The sequence below is a fragment of the Vidua macroura genome, chromosome 6 (genome assembly GCF_024509145.1).
Source record: "Vidua macroura isolate BioBank_ID:100142 chromosome 6, ASM2450914v1, whole genome shotgun sequence".
In the NCBI taxonomy this organism is placed as follows: Eukaryota; Metazoa; Chordata; class Aves; order Passeriformes; family Viduidae; genus Vidua; species Vidua macroura.
Window position 1 is genome coordinate 45,394,974 of NC_071576.1, and position 19,842 is coordinate 45,414,815.

Genomic DNA, 19,842 nt, shown 5'->3' on the forward strand with positions numbered 1-19,842 from the left:
TAGTGCAGAGAAACAGTGGCCAGCCGTATTTGCCATGGCTGCTTTATGTCAGATTAATCCCTTAAAACACACAGCTGGATACACATGGCACCCACACACATTCAAGGATAGTCATGTCGTTGGAGTATGAGAAACAAAGCAGTTATGGAGAACCATCCATCTGTTATATTTCCTTTGTAAAGCTTCCTAAAGGCTCTTCTTCCCTGCTAGCAAATCTGGTAATTAGTCAAACATGACAAAAGCTGAGACAAACCTGTCTTGGTTTAACCAAATAGGATTACACCCCCCTAAAAGTCATGTCTGATATCAGCAGAACTTAAACATAGACCCAGGCATGTGGTTTAGAGAGATGTAGACACATGAAGAGATGAAAAATTCTAAGATGTGTCTGGTTTCCAAAAAGATGGGAATTTGCCTGCGAAGGACACAGGTAGGAAATGTGTTGAACAGTTTTGCACTGGATTGTCTGGGAAAAAGTAATGCCTGTCCTTTTGCAGCTGTGCTGATAATTGCTCTGAAGGACATCCACCCACCTTGCTGCCCAAAAGGAGGACCTGATGCCACATGGTTTCTCTCAGCTTCCCTCCTCTGTCAGCTCCTCCAGGACAGGATAACCAACCTGATTTTCCATTCTTAGTAGAGAGTGAAATTCTTACCATGGCAACCCCCTCACGGCAATCTGGACGTTTTGCCCTTGGTTGCGTGGAAAGCAGAACTTTGGCTCCATGCTGGACAGCATTCCATATAATGCAGGAGTCTCATCACCAAACAGGGATGGGGTGGGCAGGTTAGCAGGGCTTAAAGAAGAAGAGAGTTGTATGCCTAATTTGCCAACAGTAGGAAGACAAGGGACTAAAAATCAAGGGCTTTGGGATGAGATAACTAAGTAGAAGGACTGATGATCTTGAATACAGGACTGAATTTCACAAGGGAAGTAACAACATGAAACGAGACAAAAAGAAAACAGAAAATATATTCAGAGAAATTCCGTCTAGTCATACAATAATCTTGAGAACTTGTCTGATGTTATCAGCACATTTTAAAGCCTCTGCTTGTCAGAAGAGCTTTCATATGTGATCACTGAATAGGTTACAGCTTGCAGGAAGGCTGAGTGGCTTGTTCTATTCCCGTATTTATTATTTTGCCAATTTTCTTAATTCTTTACATGAGCTGACATTTTAAGGCTATTCTCTTAGCAAATTTATTACAGATTTGGATAACTGGAACTTGCTGTGATGGCTGATTTTAGGTTTATCATCACTGGCAAATACTTCTCTAAAGAGACCTTTAAACTAAATCAGTTTCCAAAAATAATAGGTCTAGCAAAATGATTTCTCCTTCTGACTTTAAGGTAAGAAACAGCATGAAGGAAAAGGGATTAAATTAATAAATTAATTTCAATTTTGTCTTTGTTCTTAAATTGAACTGAAAACCTCAAATGAAAAATGTTGTAATTCCACATTCTACATGCCGTTTTAAAGGTAGTGCAAGCCAGAATAATTCGTCCACAGTTAAAACTTGATTTGGTAAATACATTCAAATGCAATTCTTGTAACTCTCCTCCTACCCAAGTCCCTATTTCCTTTCCAAATGAAATTCCACTGAAGCTGGCCCAGTCTTGACCCTTCATTGACAATGCTTCTTTTTAACAGGTATTGCACTAGCAAAGTCTCTGAACAAATTTAACAAAATATTTCTGGAGTACCTGGCATAACTGTGGCTTTTCATCCTTAATACCTTTGTAGCTTCATCCTAGTTTGTGCCCTTTGCCCTCTTTCTATGTCAACTTTACTGGCATTAATGATGTTACAGAATCCCCACTGAGGTCTCTTCACTGGTGCCTCCCATGAAAGATACATGAGCGTTATTTCTGTGGCCTCTTTTAGAGTGGGTTCTTTTCTTCCTTACGGTCTTCAATGCCCTGTTCCTGGCATCTCAGCCTTCCAGCAACCATGGTTCACCTCAGCCAGGGACAAAAAAATAAGTCAACCATAGCATTCTGCTAATTTGTATCTCCCAGTAAGAGGGTCCTCAAAGCCACCCCAGCAGACAGGAGGTGACTGAGCCTGCAATGCTGCTCCTTGACTGCCTTCTGGGCAGTGGATTGCCTTGGAACCTGCTCCCAAAATATTTTCTGAGAAAACCTTGCAACACCAGGCAGCATTACCCTTCGTTGCTTTGGTGGTGTTTTAACTTGTGTTTTGAGCATCCAGGGTTTAGCAGAGAGTAAATAGACAGTTTAGGAGACTCAGAGGGGATTAGGGATGAAATTAAAGCAAAAGCAAGGGCTGTTCTCAGTGTGTGAGGTGATACCACATGTGAGGACACAGAGGCTGGGGATAGATGAGCCATGATGGCTGCTTAACTCCTTCCTCTGGTTTTTACTGTACTGAACAGCCAAGTGCCCTCAGCACCTGCAATAAGAGAAGATACTCCACATGACTTAAATTCAATTTTTTCTCACTATTGCACCAATCTTTAGCTGCTGCCAACTGCTTACTCCAGCTTCAACTCCCACCAATGAGCTTCCCAAGCTGCCTTTGTGGGGCAGGGAGTGTTGGTCATGCTGCCTGCTCCCTGGTGTTTGGTAAACATCAACAGCTTTGCATCCTCAAGGATGTCAATGGACTGTTGGTCTTCCAGAGCTTTTGGCACTGCAGAAGTCATCAGCAGGCTGGGACGAACTCAGCTGTCCTGCTGAGTGCAGGATGAGCCACCAACCCTACCAGATGTCAGTGCTGTGGTCAGCAAGGTTGCAGGTGAGCTCTTGGGCAGTCAGCTGGTGAAAGGCCACCAGCTTCCCTCCCACAGGGATTTGTGCCAGTCAGTGGCCTGTCACCAGGATGGAGGTGGCTCACACAAAGCACAGCTATGCATTCCTGCAGCACTTGTTTGGGTGGGACAGCTGCTGCAAATCTAAGCAGAGAAAAATACCAGTTTTACTCACAACAAAGCAGAGACCCTGGCATGGGTCTGATCTGTCACACACTGTCAGCCCCAGCTGTTCTCAAGCATTTGGTCCCTTAGGAATTTCTGCAAAAGGAGCAAAGCACTCAGGAAGTCAGGACTGCAAGGGTTTTTCAGGTTATTTCCTCTAAAGCTTTTTTTCATTTCTGAGGAGTCAGATTCTGCCCTCCTGCTGTCAGAGTGACATGGCCAAATCAAGCTCTGAGGTGGTGGGGGAGCCCTGGAAGGCACAGTGTTGTCAGTAGCCAAGTGCTGGAAGGTGCACACATTAAAACGGCATCCAGTCCTGCAGCTGCCTTGTGGGAATCAGTGTTATTTTCCTATTACTTTACTGCCTCCATGACAAGGCAAACAAGGGGGTGGGGGGGGGGGGGGGGAAATGCTGGAGAGGGCTAAATCTCTCCCTTCCTTTTATTTTGTCCTTTCACAGATCAAAATCCTTTGATGCAACTCCCAAGCTGGGGAAGCAAATGTGCCGGACTGAAACATGTAATGAGAATGAACTCCATCAAGAAGTGGGGGGAAGGGGGAAAGGAGAGAAGGGGTAAATTAGAGAAGAAATCTTTTGGATCCAGGCAAACAGGTGGGGGATTGTCTGGTCTGTGAAGGCAGGGTGTCTGCAATCTTTGTAGCAATTAGATTTAATGGGACAGACATGTTTCTCTCCTTCACATCCCCTCCTCCTCTCAGCCCGAGGGGGAGAAAGGAGGGAGGTGGTGATGGGGAGGTGGCAGGGAAAGAGAAGATTTGAAAGAGTCTTTGACGTCAGCCCTGCCCTATAAAAAGCTGGCAAGGAGCTGGAAAGCAGACAGCAGAGCTCGTGGAAGAGCAAAGATGCCAACCCCGAACATCTCCACCTCTGCAGCCAAAGGCTTCCGCAGGGCGGTGTCGGAGCTGGACTCCAAGCAAGCTGAGGCCATCATGGTAAGACAACCCTACCCCACTTCTTTTCCTCCCCCTCCAAAAACCACAGCCTCTTCCATAGCTATAGGCAGAGGAAGGCAAGGATAGATGGACCAACACTTTTTTTGTGGGGCTTCCCCAACATGGGCACCTCCGGGCTGGCAAAGGAAAATTACTCCAACAGTTCTTGCTACATACTGATACATGTGAAATGAAAACATATAAGGGGGTGAAAACTTGAAATAATGATAACACTTCAACCAAAAGTAAGGTGAATAACCCACAGACCTACGGCAAGAATAGCAAGGAGTCCCCCTGTGAAAGGCAATTTGAAAATCTTAACGATTTCCAGGTTTTAGGGCATTAAACTGCAGAGATTTCACCTGTTCTAGCATAATAAAAAAAAGTGGGGCTGCCATTTCAGACAGCATACAAGGCACAGGCAGTTTAACTTGTTTGTTCATGACTGCTGTTCCAGTTTATCTCCCAGAACATCCTTCCCCCATTTCTGTTCCCAGTCCTCCTTGATGTGTCCTCAGCCCTGTGTTTACCCCAGGGAAAGCTCCTGCACACACCAAATGTGTGAGGGAAGGGAGAGGAGTGTCAAGTGTCTTTAGAAAGCCAAGCCTGGTCAACCCATCAGACTTGCTGTAGGGACAGGGACATTTCCGCGCTTAACTTTGAAGCCTTGCCAGGCAGGATGAGCTTGAAGACTCCCAGTATTGGACATTCCTGTGGGGCAAAGATGTGGATAGGCAGCAGGTGACAATGCAGGAGCCAGAGCAGTGGCAATGGGTGCACCAGGAGGGGACCTTAGGAATAGAGATGGGTGAGGTAGCAGATATGTTTGGCAGATGTCTGCAGTGTGACTCCAGCAGGTCACTTTTAGAGCTCCCCATTTCTCTCCCTTATACCTGTTGCCTTTTTCACCCACTCTCCTCTTAACCCTGTGCAATGCTCTGCCTCACTAAAATCAACCACTACATTGGCAGAAAGGTGTTTTGAATAGTGGAGTTTGCTGGAAAAGAAGGGAAACATTTAGGAAACAAGGAGGTAAGCTTGCTTTCTCTAATAAGTGGAAATCAGGGAAGGCTTCCCTCTCACGCAGTCCTTTTCATTCCGCAAAATAATGAACACTTGAGTGGCCCTTGAAAACCTGATATTTTCCAGGCAACTTGTAAAATCAGTATTTGAGATGCTCAGTGTCTGGAGGAGTGAAGAGTGTTTAGTTATTACACCCTCTGGGGTGCTACTCTGTGTTTTATGAAAAAATGGGCCACTGAACATAGGGGCCAGGGGAGGTCACATTCAACAAGTGGGCTGACAAGAGTGAGGCAAGCTGCTTGGGGTGAGTGGCTCCTCCAGCCTGTAGGATACATAAAACCTTAGCCTGTGATTGTTTTTGAATGAAAATTTTCAGAAAAGGGAAAACAAATGAAATTAAAACTTTGCCCCGTGAGGATCGCTCTGAGAGTTGGATGCATGAAAAGCTTTTCCCTTTGCTCTCGCCTAGCACTGGAGATCTCCACAATCCTGCCTTCTACCAGGCAAGAGGCATGATTCTGCATTTGCATGTGCCATGGCATGTCCCTGGCCCTTGTGTTGTCACTGTGCCGTGGGTGATCTGCCCCACAGCCATCACCCACCATCACATCACCTCCAGCAGCTCTGAGGGGTTCCCTTGCCAGGAGAACTGCAAACTGGGGGGAAAATTCAGATCTTTGCAATCCCAGAACTCCTCTACACCAGCAGGTATTTTACATGTCAGCTGGGCCAGCCAAACATCAAACTCCATGGAAAAATCTTTGGTTATGTATTAAGGTTTTCTGCTGCTAATAGTATGTTGCAAGAGACCCTGTGACTGTAGCTGGGGCAGAGTTTGGTTACAGAGCCAGGGAGGAGACAGCCACTGGAGCCAAAAAAGCAGGGAAAAGCACCCAGGAAAGCAGAGGTGGGACATTAATGTCCCCAGTCTTTACAGTCCTTCCTGATTGCTGCAAATAATGAGCCAGAGGAAAAAAACCAACAAAATACCTCAGAACACAGTATTTTTAATGACAATATGTAGGCTGGGCACTCTGACTTGCAGCAAATTCAAGGAAGGAAAAATGAACATACCCTTCATAAGAGGTGCAAACTAACCTTCAGAAGAGGTGAATGAGTCAGGCCCTGGTTAGGCAAATAAATGCTTTGCAAAATCAAATTACAGTTCTCACTGTAGCCAGGTATGCACTCAGGGAGAGAGTCTGCAAGGCAATTCAGAAATATCATGTAATGGTGCCTCTGGAAGAAAGGAAGGCATTTATCATGAGATCAGTTTGATTATTATATATGCCACATTCCTAATTTCCAGCAAAAGGAGAATATAGCCCAATGAGCATAAATGTGAGGAGCAGAATTGAGGACAGTGAGGTGGGGAACATGCAGCCAGGCAGCCTCCAGCTGGCAGAGGAGACAGCAGGCAGGCAGATTCCTCCCAGCCCTCTTCTCCCAAGCAAAATTCAGCCTTTTTTTGCTTTGTTTTGATTTTTTTTCCCAATTTACCCACTTAAACTATGTCATCATGCAGCTACGAAACTTCCAGGACTCCTTGAAGGGACCAAAGCCCCCACTCCTGTCTGCCAGGGGCCACCCAGCCCCAGCACATGTGTAGGTCTGGTTGAGTCTGCTTCTCCTGGTGCAGCTTTCCAGTCACCCAACCCTGGCATTTTAAACCCCACTCAGCTGGATTTTAACCTGGTTTACATCCTAAATATGAGGGTCTAATTACCCTCCTCTCCCCTTCCCCAGCCCAGAAGTAAAATCCTGCTGCACCTCGGGGCACAGTGTGACAAAGCACTCTTGGGTAAAGCACTGTCTGGCTTGGGATGGCTGTGGAGCTCATTTTCTGTAGCTGGCACAGGGCATAGTTTGCCCTGCTTATTGCAGACACTTTAAAGTAAACACCAGCTTAGCTTAAAACACTGCAGTGATGGAAAACACACATTTAAAGCCAAGCACATACTCACCAGATTTTTAAAGTTACAACTGAGGTCACCTGTTAGATGTCTGCTCTCTTTGGGCACAAATACCACCAATTCAGACAAGTAGCAGCATGCACGTATTTGTTAGAAGGTGTTTTTCTGTGCCCTGATGAATAAAGGGTGGATCTTGAAATATAATTTTGGAGGTGTATCTTTACTGGAAAAGGACCAGATAGAGGTGTGTGGGCTGGTGCCTCGATGTGCTGAGTTTTTACGGCTGCATTTAAAGTGCATTTAAAGCATCCAAGAGGATTCTCGCAGGAAACATGAGTTACTGATAGTGGGCTTTGAAAATCAGAGAGAAAATAAACTTAGTAGTCAATCAGGCTGTCCTGTTAAAAGGAAAACACTCTTAATTTTCACAAAGTAGGGAAAGCATGGCTTGGTTAGCATGTTCTAAATATTTTCAATGTAATCACAGGGAAAACTGCAGCCAGTCCCACTCTGTGTCCTTCTTCAGTGCTGCACCAGGTTTCTTTTAGCAAGCTCTGGAGGTTTGTCATCTGGTTTGGGTCTTGAACACAGAAAACTGGAACCAGATGCATTGCCTCTAAATAGGAAACTGGATGTAAAAAGACAAAGAACAAATAAGTTGGTATATGAGCTATTTGTATAACAAAAGAAACAGCAGCGATTGAAATACTTTGTAGTTCACTATAAGTATAAACAGGTGTCCTGACATGACCTTAGGCACAGAGTTGCATTTTAGGTTCAATTCCAAGTAACAGAAATCTGCAGGAGTTTGTTGAGACAAAACAAATCTACAGATAAGTGGGAGAAATTTATTTTCTGGGGTATATGGTTGTGGTTTCAATTACACTTCAATAGATAAGCATCCACTTAATGTTAAAAGTAAATGTCATATTGGATCCTGGGAACAGTTTTGCTAAGCTGCCCTGCTAATACACCTGCAAACAGTTCCTATTTCCTGGCCAGGCCACAGCTGTGGACTTCACCTGTCCCTCACAAAGTATCTTTTCTCAGATGACCTCAGGTTTATCTGATGTCTCTCCACTTGAGTTCATCAGACAACTGAAAACCACTTAAGATTGTTTCTGGGTTTTGTTTTTTTTTCAGAGGATACTGAAAACTGTTTCTAGAGGGGGTGAGTGGAGAAGCCCACTCTCCAGTTATGTTAAAAAGATATTTTACACAGTTTTTTTCCCCCAAAGCTTCACATTTCTGAAAGTTCAATTCTAAAACCTCCGTCCTTATGAGCAGATCTTTCTCTACAAAGCCAGGCAAGTCAGTCCACGCTTTCCCTGCTTCCTCTGCTGACACATACCAGTCACATCTCATCCAGTCACATCAGCTAGTGGGAATGCCTCTGATCTCCTACACCTCTTTGAGCAGTGTTATTTATTTCTGTTCTGCCTTCAGTCTCCACGGTTCATTGGGAGACGTCAGAGCCTCATTGAAGATGCCAGGAAGGAAAGAGAGGCTGCGGCTGCAGCCACTGATGCCACAGAGTCCACAGAGACCATTGTATTCGAGGAGAAGGATGGGAGAGCCATGCTGAACCTCTTCTTCATGCTCAAGGGAGCCAAGACTTCTCCACTGTCCCGTGTCCTTAAGGTATTTGAGGTGAGTACCTAACCTGTTGTGTGGTACTCAAGGAACACACTTCAGGTTTCATGACTGGGCTGTGACAAGCGTCACTTGAGTGTAATAAAGAAGCCTCAGACTAGGTCTGCCTACTTCAAATTATGAGTTAGTTGTCTGATATCTCTGAAGTCATGCTTTGCTCATGGCCCAGTGTGTCCTCACGCCATCACTAAGAAGGAGGCGTGCCTCTATCTTGCACTGCTGTTAAGCTCTGGCCTTAATTTTGCTTATTTTCATTTTCACACTCCAGTCCACAGCCTTATGGTTTGTACTGTACTCTGACAACCCTTCCCGCTGCTCAGCACTTCAAGTTCAGGCACAGGGCTCTGATCCCACATTCAAAGTAAGCTGTGTGCCCTGCCTATCTACAGACCAAACTCATCCCTCTTGTGGGTCATTACCATACTGGTCCTCAGTCAAATAGTTACAGAAACAACTTTGCCCTGGGTGTAAAACTGGCATATTGATTTCAAAATTATCTTCTCTATTCTGATTCACATGTTAAAGGTTCTGTTGGTTTCCCTCAGGAGATGCATCCTCTCTATACCTTTAATACCAAGGAAAACTGGTAACTGAGCTTTTTCCCCCTAGCCAGCAATGTAATGTTGCATTATATAGGATATCAGTGGCATGAATGGAAAGGCTGAGATAAGTACTGCCTATTTAAACAAAAATCCAAGCACGACAGCTTGCATTCATGTAGTGTGTTTTCATCCAGAATGATTCAAAAGTGTTTTGCAAACTGAGGTTGTGAGATGCGTTTTATCTATGGTAGTTTAATTTCATTGACTTTAGCAGTGAGAGGAGAGGACAATTTGTTCCTATTAATCAGTCATGCGGCTTGTAAGGGGCCCCTGGAGGTCTCTGGTCCAACCTCCTATTCAGAGCATGTCCAGTCACAGCAGTTTATTTGGGGTCATGTACACTATACAGTAAGCCTGCTACTTAAAAACTGGAAACACACAAAAAGTGTTTTTGGGGGATAAGTATTTCCCTGAAATTATAGGGCATTCTAGTTATTCATTGCCCATTTAGTATTTCCTCTGATAATATTATGAAAAACATTTAGATCTTCAGCAATTACAATTCCTCTACGAGGACTGTTGAAAGAAAAGCTGTTTTCTGGGCAATTGTCTCAAGACTGACTGGTCCTTGTCTCAAGACTGAAAGAACTTTCATGACAAACTTTTCAGACAAAATCCATGTGTTGCAATGACTGGAGTCTGCTTCCCAGAACACACAGATGCCAGATATAGCATGACAAATCCATCAGTGTAGCATTCAACAGGCTGCTCAGTGGGTATGAAACAGATGTATAAGCTTTTGTACTTGGTAGATTTTATGTTATACTGCATTTAAATTCTGTAATTTAAACAATTTTTAAAACATCAAGTGAGAATCTGTAGCAGCTTATGTTCAAATATTGTTTGTTTCTTCCTGGAGCAAAAAAGCTCTTTGAGCTTGTCACAGAGAAAGCTTTAAATATAACAAAAAGACAAGCATGTCAAGTCCCAACAGAGGAAGATTCATTTCCCACATCCCTCTGGCAATGCAGGTACAAGATATGAAAGCAGACGGGCATAATGACATTTACCTCATCATGAACCAGGCTGCAGGGAAGCTGGCTTCACTCTTCTGTATGTGTTACATGCAGCTGAAGCATAGGTAATGCAATCACGGCTGTCAGATTAATGCAAAGGTATCGATTGTTGACAGAAAAATGTAATAGTGAACTTGGTAGGTACATTAAAAAACACCATTTAAAATTTAATTTACCTGTTCCTTCTCATCTTTTTGCCTCTGATTAACAAAAGAAACCATGTCCCTTCCTCTAGCAAAGGTCCTACAGGAGCTTTGGGAAGGTTGGGTCATTGCCTAGGGCCTTGGGCTTGTACTGCCAGTTTTCACTGAGCTAAAGAAAATACCCACAAATCTACCAGGGCCCCTTGCGAGACTACAGACATAATTTTGTCCCCTTATTCCATGCGGGAGGTCAGTTCCTACAGCAAGTCCAAATGACATCAGTGCCGGTAGTGAACCCAGACCAGCGCTGGTGAGGGCGAGCCGCGGCAGCCCTGGCGTTCAGCACCACGGCCAGCGCCAAGCCGCCGGCAGGCCCGGGCAGCGCCCGCCCCGCGGGACCCCGCCGGACCCGCACCCCACCCGCCACGGGCCCCCGCTAACACACGCCTCGGGAGTGCCTGGGGTGGGAAAATGTAACGTGGCGCTCTGCCACATCAACTGCTTCTCTTGGTCTTCTTTGCCGTGGTGGAAGTCTTCTGTTGGTAGTTTTTGAACGGCCTCGGTGTTTGTGCAGAAGGAGAAAATGTGGAATTAATGGGTAAGTGTGTTTATACGGGAGGGAGGTGGGGGCATGAAGAAAACGACAAGAAGAAATGCATCCCAGACTGGGATTGTCCATCCTGGAAAAGAGAAGGCTTCTGGGTGACCTAATTGTGGCCTTCTAATAACTGAAGGGAGGTCTAAGGGAAAGATGGAGAGGGACTTGTTACAAGAGCACGTAGTGTCAGGATGGGGGGATGGATTCAAATTGAAAGAGAGTAGGTTTAGGTCGGATAGTAGGAAAAAAATGTTTATTGTGAGGGTGATGAGGCACTGAAATAGGTTGCCCAGATTTGTGGATGCCTGGGAGTGTTAAAAGACTGGTTGGATGGAGCTCTGAGCAACCTGGTCTGTGAAAGTTGTTCCTGTGCATAGCAGGGAGGCTGGAACAAGACGATGTTTAAGGTCCCTTCCAACCCCAACCATTCTATAATTCTGTGTCCACATGGGCAGCTTTGGGTAGTAGCAGAAGGTATTTCAAATGTTGCTTAATGTTTTGTTTTTTTTTTTCTTCCTTTCCATGTCTCAAAAGACATTTGAAGCTAAAATTCACCACCTGGAGACCAGGCTTAGCCGAAAGCCCCGTGAAGGGATCGCTGAGCTGGAATACTTTGTGCGCTGTGAAGTCCACAGCTCTGACCTCAATACTTTCATTAGCTCCATCAAGAGGGTAGCAGAAGATGTGAGGACCACTAAGGAAGACAAATGTAAGGAACTTACAAACATTTTCACTTGTGTGGAGAGGCTAAGCTCTCCCTGTAGAAACAGGGTGGAGGCTTTGTTATTCCCAGTAAAGGGAAAGGGCTGCTGTGTGCTGAATTTGAGCAAACCAGAAGGGACTGCCTCTGGTATACGTGAATCCTGAAAGTAATTTCCCTCCTTGTCCTTTTCTCAACAGACTCCATTATTCATAGCTCATTCTTCTGGTAAAAGATTGAAAAAAATAGAAATAGGAGGTTGAATTTCATGCTTTGCTCACACCTCTCCTCATGAGTTCTCCATCCCTACTCCCGCATTTTGTATTATAAATACAGTAGTGTTGCATTTTGTATTATAAATACTAAAGTAGTTTCCTACTTACGTGTTAGGTCCTCTGTACAGGTACCAGCACTAATCTACAAGACACTTCCTGTGCCATCCTGTTCTGAAGATAGGATGATTAATGTAGAATAATATTGTAGGAGAATATCCCTAGAGATCTATGACCAGCAGGATCTCTGGGTGTTTTTTAACGTGAATCATTCAGTAAAATCTAATTTTCATCATCTTCTTTAATTTTGCCACAAAATACTCTGCTGAGAGATGGGCAAGGAAGTAATGAAATGCAGATCATGGCATTAGACATGACTCTAGGAAAAGAGTGCTGAGATTGTGAAACTACTGCCTGGAAGTAGCTGTGCCATGTTGTATGTGTGCATTTGGTACAGCAGATGAGGCATATCTTATTCAGCCTCAGAGCCCCTTCTCTTTAAGGGATCTTCACTTCCACAGACAGACTGTCACTTTCTCTCTCCCCATAGTTCACTGGTTTCCCAGAAAAATCTGTGAATTGGACAAGTGCCACCATTTGGTCACCAAATTTGACCCTGACTTGGATCTGGATCACCCGGTGAGTCAGCCTGTGTGCGCACCCCGTCACGCTGAGCTCCCCAGCTGTCCCACAGAAGCAGGGAGCTGAGAACACCCATTAGTGCAGCTGATCAGGGGACCGGCGTGCGACTGCCACCTTGAGAGATGTCTCTCCAGCCAGAGATGAATTTTCCTGGGTGAGAAACTTTAGCAACTGATTAAAAGTCCTGTCTCTGTTCCTGTTTGTCACCACAGGGCTACTCTGACCAAGTATATCGCCAGAGAAGGAAATCAATAGCAGAGATTGCTTTTCACTATAAGCAGTAAGTCTCCTTCCTAACATTCATGTGGGGATAATGACATGTCAGCGATCCTATTGGGAAGTCATTGTATGTCACCTGTATGACACTTCTCTTCCTTTATGTTTTTTCTCCCCATTCAGCCTTTCCAGCTCCTTTTGTGTCTCTCTTCTCTCTTTGCGTTCTAGTCTCTCTTTAATTAAAAAAAATCTGTTGTCATTAATTCATACATTGGTAAGAGTATAGTAAGAATAAACCTACTGCATAACAAAAGCCAGATATATATCCATCAGACCTCAAACTTCATTTGGAAATGTAGCATCTCTTTAGAATGGCATCTAGTTTTGATTTTGGTGCTTCAAGTACTGAAAAAGATACCCATGCACAGAAAAATTTGTTCCAAAGGTTCATTATCCTGGTCGTGAAAAAATGTGAGTTTTATTTCTAAGCTGGACTTCAATAGCTTTAGCTTTTACCCAATGGATCACACATGCCATTCATCTACTAGATAAAATAGTGTTATCAGATTTTTTTCTTTTTTGCTATGAGGGTATTTATAGGCTAAATGATTTGCCTCCTAGCTCTGCTAAATTAAATAGATTCCAGTAATGTTCTTATCATTGTCTTATATAGATTTAAGACTATGTCTTGTACTCTTAATTAATACTTCTATTCTGATACATGCAGTGATAGCACTCACTGTGTTCACTACAACATCAAATAGAGTCTGATATTCAGTTAGGTTTGTAAAATATTCCCTAGATCCTATTCAGTGACACTGCCTTTCACTGTAGCATTCTCTCTCTGAGCAGGACTTTAAGTGCTGAAAGCAGACTACAGAAATTATATGGGTCACCTGTTTGAACTACCCCTGCAACTGGTGTGATCCCAGCAAGGGTTTCTGCTGTTCTCATGTACTTTGCCAAACTGAAGCCCAGAATATGGACACTGATGGTTTTATCCTGTTCAAATACTAAACATATAGAAAGTCATGGTGCCAGAGGAAGAGTCCCAAGTGACATAGGGTTAAATACTGTCCTAAGATGAGGCACCAATTTAAGAGGTCTTCTCAAACATCTCACCAGCAGGTTAACATTTATGAGCCACTGTGTAGCATCTCTTCAGGCATCCCTTCAGGAACTGTGCTTTACAATATATGAATATCTCATTTGTCCAAACACAGAAAAGAAAGATTTAGGAAATACAATTGCTAACTATGATGAGAAAAAGCAAAATTGTCATTTCATCAATGCCCATTTACATCAATGTTGAAATTTTCTTTTCCTGCCCTCCTTAACCTTATTGACAATATATTTTTATGCAGGTCAAATGCATTTAGTTTTCCTTATTAGCTGCTTCTATTTCCCAGCCACCGGTTCTTTCTTGGAGCCACCAGCTTTATTTTCACACATGAAGTCTTTCAATCTTTTCCAGAGAAACCCATTTCTTTTCCCCCTGGTAAATATTACACCTGCTAAACTTTTGGTCATCCCTTGTTCATTCGTAATCTCTGACTAGACTCATGCTTTTCTTTGCACTGTGTATTTGTTGCACCTGTACAAATGACCCACTACTAAGGCTTTGTCTTTTCTGTCACCCCTTTGTTTGGTTGTTAAAGAAGATTTAACTCATGCATAGCTCCTCCAAAGTGCTTCCTTCTCATAGGGAAGAGGAGCCTGGCTGGGGCTCTGCTCAATAATGCTGCCTTTGCCTTGCAGTGGGGACCCAATCCCTCATGTGGAGTACACGGCGGAGGAGACAGCTACCTGGTGAGTGCTGATTTCATTATTAGTGCTGATTTCACTATTAGTGCTTCACCACTAGAAGCTGGGAATCAAACCCCAAACATTTAGGGCACGACCTCTTGAAAAATGTGTCAGGAGTGCAAGCATCCTACTTAATGGCTTGTTATAAAAAACACTTTCATGCTGCAGCCTTCAGGAGTTTCCTCCAAAGGAGCCTCCCCATAGAGCAAGATAGATAATTTGGAGCCTCACTTCTCTAAGGGTCCTGACTCAGTAGCAGCCTCCAAACAAAGAGCAGTTATCACAGCTGCAGGAAGAAGTGTGAGGCCCATGGTGAATATCTGTGTGGTACCTCACAGGCCTCACTTAGGAAAGCACTCCCTTTGAATGTGATTTTTTTCCAGGAGTGTTGCTGCAGGAGTGTTTCTGAAAACAAGGCCAGCTCATATGAGCTGAGTACACAGGCTTCTCAACAAGGTCATCCCCTGGTTCTATTGACTGTCTTCACAGTGCAACTTCAGGAGTTAACCTACTGGGAATATTTTAATTCCAGCTGATACCTTTTATACAGTCTTCTGACCTCCAGGTCAGAAATAGGTCTGTGCAGACACAGCTGCCACCTTTGCAGGTTCATTTGAATGTGTGTCTGTATGTTTACATACCTCTATCAATGTGCAGAGACATAGACTTAGGTGGAGAAAGGCAAAAGGACATGGAGCCTAAAGACATGAGTCCCTGATAGTGCATAGCCAGAGCGCAGGGAAGGACTGGACGCATTAACCACTGAATGTCTGCCGCCTCTCTTCTTGAAGGAAGGAGGTGTACAGCACCCTGAAGAGCTTGTACCCCACCCATGCCTGCAAGGAGTACCTTGAGGCTTTCAGTCTACTGGAGAAATTCTGTGGCTACAATGAGAACAACATTCCTCAGCTGGAGGAGGTTTCCCGCTTCCTGAAAGGTGAGTACGAGCCCAGGGGACCCAGGTTCAGGGTCTGCCAGTGGGGGCAGCTGCAGATGGGAAGCCTGAACCCAAAGGAGTAGTGAGTGAGCTGAGATTTAGGAGGAGAGCTGGTGCCTTGGGCATTGCTGACAGAGGACAGAGGTAGAGCCCAAGTGGTGGGGCCTACAGCTATACACAGCAGGCTGTGGCTGAAGGGCAAGCCTGTGTTCAAATGATCCCACTGGGCACCTGAAGAGTGGGTGTTGTTCCTAGGAGGAGCAGACAGATTAGGCTGGTGCAGCCCTTTAGCTTCCAGTGCTGGGGGCAGCAGCACAGCCCGTGGGCATGCACCTCGCACAGTCGGTGTGTGCTGTTTCAGAGAGGACCGGCTTCCAGCTCCGGCCGGTGGCCGGCCTGCTGTCAGCACGGGACTTCCTGGCCAGCCTGGCCTTCCGCGTCTTCCAGTGCACGCAGTACATCCGCCACGCATCCTCACCCATGCACTCCCCCGAGCCGTGAGTATCGCCCAGCCCCATGGCCTCCCTGCCCACAAAGAACCAGCTGGCCAGCAATCACCCTTTATACCCAACAGATGCACTCTGTCTGCTGCTGACTGTGTTCTCCTCCTTTCCCCCCTCCCATTGGCAGGGATTGCTGTCACGAGCTGCTGGGGCATGTCCCAATGCTGGCTGATAAGACATTTGCCCAGTTCTCTCAGGTAAGGTGGTTATCTGCTTTCTCCCCCTGAGAGGCGGGAATCCAAACCCTGGTGTTGCCACCTAAACCTTTCTTGCTCTTATTAACCATGATGTTCCAGAGTTCTACTGATGGACCAAGACCTTAATACCGTCTCTGCAACAAAGTGGTTTTAGTCTGATCACGATAAAGTCCCAGCAGATGCCTGGCACTGCAGGGCAGCAATATGTATGGTCTTGAGCCAATAAAACAGAGCAATCAATGTCTAAGGCCCTCAGTCACGATGTTTGTCCCTTCCCTTCTCTTCCTAGGACATTGGACTGGCATCTCTGGGAGCAAGTGATGAAGAAATTGAGAAACTAGCAACGGTAAGTTTTCCCCTTTGCTGGATGGGGGGCACAACACTTCCAGGAGTGCTTCTGTGGTATCAAGGGGACCGGTCCAGCCTGGTATTCCAAGATTTGCAGGCTCAGAGCTCCCACCCAAGCTGCCCCATGCTCTTTTCATGATGACTGTGCAGAGCAGAGATCAGTTAAACAGCAGAGCTCAAGCTCACTTGCACATTAACCCAATTTTCTCGGGCACCAGTAGTACCACCAAGCATCATATTTCCAACAGCAGCACTGCTGGGACTCTTTGGGATGGGATTAAATGACATCTGCTTCCTTTGGCTCTCTCTCAGCAAGATGACCTGTCCTACTCCAAGGACACCAAACAGCAGCATCTCACAACAGATGGAACAAGCCCAAGGACACAGACTCTGTCCTGGTGTAGCAGCAACTTAGTTTAGCAGTTTTCTCTGAAAGCAAAGTGTGGAGAGGGGACAAAGAGGCAGGTGCCTGTTCCTTTAAACAACCCCAGACCCTGGCCATGATGTAAGGGCTCAGAAGTGACAGAGCAATTAGGATGAGGAGCTGTGTCCCTCAGGAATTTTTATTTTTCTTTTCACAGCTTTACTGGTTTACAGTGGAGTTTGGGCTCTGCAGACAGAATGGAATAGTCAAAGCCTACGGAGCCGGGCTCCTCTCTTCCTATGGCGAGCTCATAGTGAGTCCCACAATAACTTGCCTCTGCTCTAGACTCTGTAGAGAAAAACACCTCCTGCTTCTGCACAATGACATTCCTCAGTGTGTACTCCACCTTTGCATACCCCATATGTGCTCTCCCATCCCCTTAGTTTTATGCTGGATTTTTTCTGCCTTGTTCACAGCACTCCTTGTCAGATGAACCAGAGGTGAGGGACTTCGACCCTGATGCTGCAGCTGTTCAGCCCTACCAGGACCAGAACTACCAGCCTGTTTATTTTGTGTCTGAGAGCTTCAGTGATGCCAAAAATAAATTGAGGTAGGACTGGGCAATGAGAGAGACTCGAACGGTAGGAAATTAAGATGTTATCTATTGAAATAGGGTTTGACATTATGGCTGCTTTCAGTCCAAGTTCTCAGAAGTGCTCTGAAGACTTTGATCAGATCTTCTAAGGTAAAGCAGTTCTCCAGTTCCTACAGGGAACATGGCTGACATGAATAGATCTATCCAGGGGAAAAGATGAACTTTTGCCTCCTAGGCTGGTTAACATGTGTTACTGGACCCCAGATACAATCCCACCATGGTAATTGGGTTTCCCCATCCCATGGGACTGCAAACAGGATGGTAAGGGTCAGCTCTACCCACAGACATCTGTACAGAAGAGCATTTTCTTGGTCATACCCAGAATTGCCCACAGGAGGAAAGCTCAGTCCTTGGACTGCTTTGAGTGACAGAGGAAAACTTTGCCTATAACACTTTTATCTTCACTTAGGAAAGAGACAGGATGAGGCGAACATGATGTACATGACTTTACAGTTCCTGCAAGAGGGGTATTTAATATAAATAACGTGGTGAGGACTGCTATATTTCAGCTTCTGCTTTTATTACCCTCACTTGCACTGTTCATACAACCTGGAGTCTAGCTGCTCAAAAGCAAGCAGGGGGAAGCCCGTGCTCACACACACACACTAGGCTGCTTTAAAAAAAAAACCCAGCTGCTGCCTAATGAGTCATTTCCTTGCATTTAAAAAGGGAAAATACACCACATACACAGCCAAGATTAGGCTAGAGGGTCTTGACTGTGACAAGCACTGTAAATTATCCTCTTTAAAGAGTTCAGAGACCACACAGATGCTACTCTATGAGGTGAAAACATTAAAGCATCCTCTCTTTTATATTACTGGCAGTTGCCACCACAGGCCTGACTATCAGTGTTACAACTGGAGAAAAGCCTCTTTTCTCAGAAAGGACACACTCCCCCAGTGCCCTTCCAAGCAGCCATGCTGTATCTAGCTGCTTCACAAGGTGTCAAGTGTGCACACCCATTTTGGAGGGCAGGTTTCTAGCCATTAGCAGCCGTGCTACGAGCCATGGCTGTCGCTGCTTACATTAACAAGAGAGGTGAGCAGGACTTTGCCTTGTAGAACTGAGAGGAACCACGTCGTTTAGGAGAAGGACAATGTGAGTATGCAGAAACCTCCTTTGTTTATGCTTTTTTCCGTTGTTTTCCTGCAATGGCATGGCAGCTCCCTGCCAGCGCCAGCCTGCAGGACCGTGTTTCCCCTTGGCCCTCTGTGCTGTGTTTTCCTCCAGATCCCTCCACTTCCGGCCTAGCCATGAAGTACCAGCTGGAGGAACATCTGTCTCCATCTGGGAAAGGGCTGCGCTTCCCCGAGCCCTGCGCCAGAGCAGACCCGCGGTAGCCACAAGAGGGTAGCCTAAGCTAAGCAATCCAGGAGTGAAAGGGTGAAGCCTCAGCAGAGGACAGGAGCATGCCTGTTGATAGTGCTGTTTGTCCCCTCATGTTCCCAATCCTTTCCAGCATGAGACTGCAGCCATAAGCACCTAATTATAGATTTTCAGCTCCATAGTCACACAACCCACAGATGAAAAAAGCCTACCTTGTCAAGTATACAAATCTTAGTGCTGGAAGTGAATGTGGGCAACTTTGGGGAAACCCTACCCTTGATTTACTTTCACTTCTCCATTAGAAAAGCAGCAACAAGGTCTTGCTCTTGAGAGATATCAGGTAAAGTCAAGCTCATCACTGAGATTCAGGCTGCATTTGGCTTTGGGTACAGCAGTACAGCTTTGCTGAAGCACAAGGCTCTGGTGACACTATTCTCATCCTCTAGCTCAGGTCTGAGCCGCTGCCCGTCAAGTTTATCCTTAATATGCCACACAGCTAGTTCCCCCCTCCCCAGAGATTAGTCAATAAATGCATGTCAGAAAGGATTTAGTAATATACTACAATAATACCATGGGCTTTCCCTGCAATTAGCTTCTAAATCTCCTTTGCCTTTCTGAAAAAGGAATTGCAGCAGAGGATGCTTGGCAATGGCCATGGAGATGACCAGTTTGATGTACCCTCCTGTTTGGTACAGCCCACAGAAAGCCACAGTCAAACTCATGGTGTTCCTTGACAAACAGAAGGGATCTCAACTACTGTTGTAGTGGAGCTGGAAATTCTGCCTAAAGGAGGCATTAACTGTGGTGATCTTCCTGGGTAAATGGTGATGAGTAGGAGGGAGACTCGGGACCCATCTCCTGCACCCTTCCCTTGCAGGAGCTATGCGGCGCACATCAAGCGGCCCTTCTCGGTGAAATATGAGCCCTACACCCACAGCATCGAGCTCCTGGACAGCCCCCAGCTGATCTGCCACTCCCTGGAGAGCGTAAGGGATGAGCTTCACTCGCTGATTAATGCGCTCAATGTTATCAGTTAA

The 19,842-nt window shown here is 45.4% G+C and overlaps 1 protein-coding gene across 1 annotated transcript; it reads left to right on the forward strand.

Moving 5' to 3' along the window:
- The first annotated feature begins 3,801 nt into the window (after positions 1 to 3,801).
- TH (tyrosine hydroxylase) lies at positions 3,802 to 19,842 on the forward strand. The gene is made up of 13 exons (XM_053980565.1): positions 3,802 to 3,891; positions 8,274 to 8,477; positions 11,374 to 11,548; positions 12,362 to 12,450; positions 12,666 to 12,733; positions 14,428 to 14,478; positions 15,267 to 15,412; positions 15,774 to 15,909; positions 16,043 to 16,112; positions 16,402 to 16,458; positions 17,042 to 17,137; positions 17,301 to 17,434; positions 19,683 to 19,842. Exons 1-13 carry the CDS (start codon positions 3,802 to 3,804, stop codon positions 19,840 to 19,842), a joined length of 1,476 nt encoding a protein of 491 aa, XP_053836540.1.

Coding starts and splice junctions, on each gene's coding strand:
- TH (XM_053980565.1), top strand. CDS start 3,802: ATGCCAACCCCGAACATCTCCACCTCTGCAGCCAAAGGCTTCCGCAGG. Junction 16,459..17,041: donor AAATTGAGAAACTAGCAACG/GTAAGTTTTCCC, acceptor TTCTTTTCACAG/CTTTACTGGTTTACAGTGGA. Junction 17,435..19,682: donor GATGCCAAAAATAAATTGAG/GTAGGACTGGGC, acceptor CTTCCCTTGCAG/GAGCTATGCGGCGCACATCA.